Below are 5,829 nucleotides of genomic sequence, written 5' to 3'. Positions count from 1 at the left end.
TTAATTATGTTTAAAGCCTTCTGATTAAATACTTACTATCTATTTGAATTAGAAATATACTTGGTCGTATTTTCCTACTAGCGAGTTTAAGCCCTATCTATAAGAATGAAGTCCTATCTGTAAGAATGAAATTATACAGTAGTGTATGTATATATACATACACTACTGTACATTTTAATTATACATATATATGCAGGTTTTAGGTTTTACTGTCAAAGATGACTTGATGGTTTTGGGAACTACCTGGGCTCTGCCTGGCAAACACCCACTTTCAAAGTTGTTTGTTCAAGCATTTGTTTAACTTGGACCACTATTAGGAAGTCTAAAGTGATGCAACAGCAAGTCGGTAATTTATCATCAGCTCTTGCTGCGGTCTTTTATTTTCCTGCAATCCTGTTTCAGCCTCTTTTCTGTCTACGTGGCTTTTGTTCTGTGGTGGATGCAAAGTAGAAATTTAAGAGGACCTGCTAACAAAAGATTTTCTTTGACAATTTAAAAACATGCTGTATTCCCTCTCTCGTATAGAGGCTAGAGACATTTTCTAGGCTAATATTTACCAGTGTTTACTCTCTTTTTCTTAATGCCAGTTGCTGCGTTCATGTGTTGAACTAGTGAATAAACACTGCTGAACCAATTATAGTTCTTAAGCAGGAAAAACACTTACTCTGTAGCAGGAGATTAGAAAATATCCTTAAAAAAGCCCTCTAACTCCTGCAATGTCTACTTGCAGGAGAAATAGTGCATACTAGCTAGGACAATTAGTAGAACCATGAAAAAAATTCCTAATGACACTGTTGCTGATGGCTGCAATAGGCCCATCTTGACTCTTCCATCTGAGGGCAAATAACTACTGTAACCAGCCACACAATAAAAGAATGGTAATATAGTTCTGCGTTAGCTTAAATATATTTAAATTTTATCTGATTAATTTCAAGAAGGATTGATGAAAGTGAACGGTATATTCTAATTTTCTGAATTCATAGAAAAAGCCTTGGAGGAACCAGTCTAACCCACTGATTATGACATGGCGTCTCTAAACTTAAATGTGGAAAAATGTGCAGATTGGTGTGACTGCCAGCACTGGATGTTGATGTTTTGAATGAAGTATAATTTTCAAGGATTCAAGAAAGAACCTTGAATTTAAGGACAGGAGCTTCTTAACTAGAGCTACTGGTGTGTCTTTCAGCTTTGGGATGCCTAGTATGTTCATATTTGCTTTAAATCAAAATCTGGGCCTCAGTCACAAACGGGAACGATGATGTATCTGATCCCACAGGTCATCATCGATTTTAGCACCCCATTTATATAATATACTACAATAATGTCCAGATTTAATAACTTCTCAAACTGTTTTATACTTTTTTTATTTTGTTTGTTTAAACTATTGTTCAGCTATAACCAATGTCTAACACAACACTTTAGTTTATGCTGTTGTATGTCGAATATGTCTCCAAAATAAAATAAAGACCATAAAATAACTCTGCACAGCTTCTGCAGCTGAATTCCAGTTTTACTGCCAGATCACTGCATACATAAATATATCTCTGCATCTCGGAGATTTTCTCTCCTCACAAATGTCTGGCTGCCCTGGAGCAGACTCAGTTTTGCTACCTTCATGGGCTTAACCTCAGTGCTGACCTTCTGAATTTAGAGTTGTAAACATCGCGGACCTGTCATTTTTTTGTTACCATTTTAGAAAACTCGAGACACTTAGTGCTCCAAACACACAGTGGAGAGGGGAAGCAATTATCTCGGCCATACTTCAACACGCTGGTTTAAAGTTGTTGAAACAAGAATGGCCCTCTCGATTTTAAAGAATGGAAGAGAGGTATTGTGAAAGCCTCAGATTAGTTTCTGTTTATTCTAACTGTCATTTTCTTTTCTGGCAGCATGAATGAGGTAAAGAAGAAACTGTCTGAGTGGATTTTTTTTTTCTTAAATTACAGTCATTTTGTTCTAGCATGGATCTTCTGGATCTGCAGGACCTAATACTGTCTGTGCTATGAGGACAGAATTCTAAATGACATTAAGATAATAAGATAATGTTTAATATTTCAGTGGTTTATTTAATCACTTTTAAATAGGTGCATTTTTCCTGAATCCATAGAGTCCTGATCATAGGTTGTGCACTATGAATGGATATGCATTAATTAGACAGCCTGCTGTATAAAGGTGTGTGCAGTATTGTCACAGGCATCTATGCTTGCCCCAACAAAGTGAGGACTCAGAAGCAATGCCAGCCTCTCCGGTGTAAATAACAGTGGCAGGTTTTTTTTTTAAAGATATTTTTCTCACTTGTTCCTCTCCCCCTCCAGCCCTCTCTCTGTGTCATCCCGTTTCTGGGTTTCCCTCTCCGAGTTGGTGATACATTGATATATCTTGGCAGTGGGTGTGGGGGCTTTTACTGCCTCAGTCTTATGCCCCGTGGTGCCTCGTCATATCTCATGAAAGTTGTGTTTTCCGCCTCATTCGTCTCCCTCTGCCTCCCACCCAACCTGCGAGGCTCTTTCTTCCTCTCCTTTCTCGCGCCTCGTGAAAGACTTTGCCTTTAATTACAATTGAACTGTCAGCACAAAACCCCTCTGACTCGCTTTACTTCACCTCTGACCCTCTTGTGTTCACAATCTGCTTTTCACATTCCTCCCTAATTGTGTCCTTGCATAACTAAATCAGCTGTTTCACTCTGCCCAGTTTCTTTATGTCATGTTTTTCTTCCACTACCCTCCATTCATCCTGTCTAGCTCATAAACATCCTACTTCCCCTGTCTCTTTTCTCTCCCTCTTGTACTATCAAGGCCTTAAAAATACCTGTGCTGACCCAGCTTTCTGCTTCCAACCCCCCCACCCCCAACCTCTTCCTGATTTCACCCTTTCTCACATTCTCCCCATCTCTTCTTGCAAGTCCTGTCAGTGTCTCATGGTGTTCTTGCCAAACTTGTCGCCAAGTTGCTGGATAAGCAGAGCCAGCTCGCCTGCGGCCTGGGACTTCTCCTCCAGGAGTTCATAGCGGAGGCTGGAAATGTCTTGCTTGATCTCCTTCAGCTCGCCTACAACACAGTCACACACGGACACAGGTACAAAAGAAGAGCTGAGGTATGGCACAGGAATTAGGGCACATTAGTACGAATGATCAAAGACATGCATGCAGGTAGGCAGTAACCTACAGGATCACACAAAAACTGTTGATCCATGTGAGCAATGACATCATTTTACACTGAAGTACACACAGTGCAGTCTCAAACGCAGTAACGCATAACTCTTGTCCCTCCCAGTCCATTGAGAAAATTTAAAAGCCTTTTCAAAGCTTCAGTTTCATCTAAAAAGTTATTAGGCTCGTTTTTCTTTCTTCAGTAAACACACAATACTCCACGGTGACAAAGCCATTTTTCAATCTAATAAAACTAAGGGGTGAATATTAAATTTTGAATTTTTTTTAGGCTTCAAATGTTGCTGCAACTAAAACGAAGACAGTTGCGCCTAATTCACCTGAAATAATTAGTACATAAGGTCTCACAGTTAATGGTGTGTCAAAGTGAAAGCCAACCCACTATGTTCACAGAACTGTCTGCACAATCATCACAAAAGCCTGTCTAAAGTAACAATTGGGGGAGGATCCAAGAAATTTTCTGCAGCATTCAAAGTGTTCATTGTTCTCTAATGGAGAAAAGTTGAAAACGTATGAACAGTCTCTTTAGATCTGCCCACTTAGCCAAACAGAGTAATGAGAGATGAAAGGGCCCCGATGCAACACGTAACCAGAAATCAGGTGATCACTATTAATGAGTTCCAGAGCTCCTTTGCAAAGATGGGATAACTTTACAAGACAAATTCAATGCAGCAGCCACCAATTAGGCTTTTGTTGTAGATTGGCCAAACAGAAGCCATTCCTCACTAAAAGGCACATAGCAGCCTGTGGGGAGTTTGCCAAAAGGCACCTGGATGTATTTCTGACCATGCAAAGCAAACTCCTCTGGTCTGATGACAGGATGATTAAACTACTGGCTGAAATTCCTAGTGGAGTGTGTATAGGAAACCAGGCACTGAGTGTTCCCTCATTAATACCATCCCTACAGCCAAACATGATGGGGGAGCATCATACTGTGGGGATGCTTTACTTCAACAAAGACTTAGGAGTACAGAGACACCTGAAAGTGGCTCCCCCATCCAACCTTGTTGGAAATTTTCCAAAATAATGGTATGCCAACCTTGTGCAAACCTCTCCACACTCCGAATACTTATGTTAAAAGCATATTTTAACCTTTTATTTTTTAATTTATACACACACACACACACACACACACACACACACACACACACACACACACACACACACACACGCACAAGCATTTTTACTCTGTCTTTTTAAAGTGTTACAACTCCATTTATATTTTTTAAGTGAACTGAATCTATTAAGACATTTTTATACATACCAATATGCAGAAAAGTTGAAAGCGTCTGAAAACTTTCCGAACCCAGTGTTCCTTAAGCACATAATGACACAATGAAAGTGGGCTTTAATGAAGAGGGAATTTTTACCTTCATTAACTTCATCACTCTCTCTGTCCACTTGAGCCTTAAGCACATAACGCTTAATCAGGCGCTTCATGATCTTCTATGAGAAAGAGAAGAAAAAGAAGATTAGACAAAGAGGACGTGTCAAGGGGATGTGACGACGGATGCTATATTTACCCAGTAAACTTCTCTGATTGCATATTTCAAAACTCATCCATGCTTGTGTGTAAACATAAGCACAAAGCTGTGAGGACAGTGAGTGAGTACTGTGCCTTTGAGATAGTAAGTGAGACACTGAGAATCTGTGGCCAACAGGGATCTGCTGCAACTGTTTCCAAGCTTCAAGCTGTCAATTTCTGCATGTAGGGACTGTGAACATGGGTCAGTACTGGTCACCCCACATGTAGCATACATGCACACCACACCAATTGACATCTCACTTTTGTGTGTGGGTGTGTGTAGTGTAGTCTAGTAAAAAACACACAAAATAGGAGGCTTAAGACAAAAGTGGAGTCAGCCTATCATGGAAGCTAGATTTCCCTCAGGGGAGAGGTGAAGAACAGACTAAGGTGGAAAGCATCTTTCCCCTTCTCAGTGTTATACTTTGAGCTCATTTACTGAGTGCCTACCTTCGATCTCTTTCAAACAGCTCATTAGAGGAATTTTCAGCCTTACCCTGTTTCTCTCTCTTCTCTTTTTACCTCTTCCTTTCAGTCAGTGCCCTTCCATTGAAACTTGAGAGATTTCTTCCTCTCCACCATCTCTACCTTATCTCTGTGTCTTCCTCACACCTTCTTTCTTCTTTCTTCTGTGTCAGAATTTCCTCATTGCTTCCCTCTCCTTTCTCCTTCACTGTCATCACCCTGCAGCAAACCTTGCTCTCCCATCTAATACGATTCTCTTACATATTCCTTATGCTGTCTGTTTGTCTCCCATTTGATTCCTTTCTTGCCTCCATCAAAATTTTAAGTCTTGTCTCCTTATCACTCCACACATCCTGTGCTCTCTGTATCCAGTTCGGTCTCCATCTTACCTGGTATCTGGTGGGGTGTTTTCTAGCTTTTCTCTGGGTGAACTCTTCTCCAGGCCGTGGATAAGACTTGAAGCGTTCATCCTACAAGAGCAAGAAACAGATAGAAGAAGTCGAGTGTTAATGTCATATTTCAGGTTCTATGGATCATGAAGCATTTGAAAAGGGTGTTAACGGAGGCATCATAGTGGCAAGACGGCAATAAAAGAAAGGCTAGGGCTTAGTGTTTATTAATATCTGCAGTTGAGATGTTTTAAAAGAGAAGGCAAAGAGAGTTGACTGCATAC

The 5,829-nt window shown here is 40.3% G+C and overlaps 1 protein-coding gene across 1 annotated transcript in view; it reads right to left on the bottom strand.

The window, feature by feature from the left end:
- Window positions 1–2,876: 2,876 nt before the first annotated feature.
- Window positions 2,877–5,829, bottom strand: part of trpc7b (transient receptor potential cation channel, subfamily C, member 7b) — a 47,826-nt gene continuing 44,873 nt past the window's right edge. The window contains exons 8-10 of the mRNA XM_005723195.1: window positions 5,546–5,626; window positions 4,537–4,612; window positions 2,877–3,047 (exon numbers count right to left, since the gene is read on the bottom strand). Of these exons, the coding sequence (XP_005723252.1) occupies window positions 2,908–3,047; window positions 4,537–4,612; window positions 5,546–5,626 (297 nt within the window). The 3' untranslated portion in view covers window positions 2,877–2,907. The remainder of the gene's footprint in view (window positions 3,048–4,536; window positions 4,613–5,545; window positions 5,627–5,829) is intronic.

The sequence above is a fragment of the Pundamilia nyererei genome, unplaced genomic scaffold (assembly GCF_000239375.1).
Source record: "Pundamilia nyererei isolate P.nyererei 1_Seehausen unplaced genomic scaffold, PunNye1.0 scaffold00008, whole genome shotgun sequence".
NCBI lineage: Eukaryota > Metazoa > Chordata > Actinopteri > Cichliformes > Cichlidae > Pundamilia > Pundamilia nyererei.
This window is presented reverse-complemented; position numbering and strand designations above follow the sequence as displayed.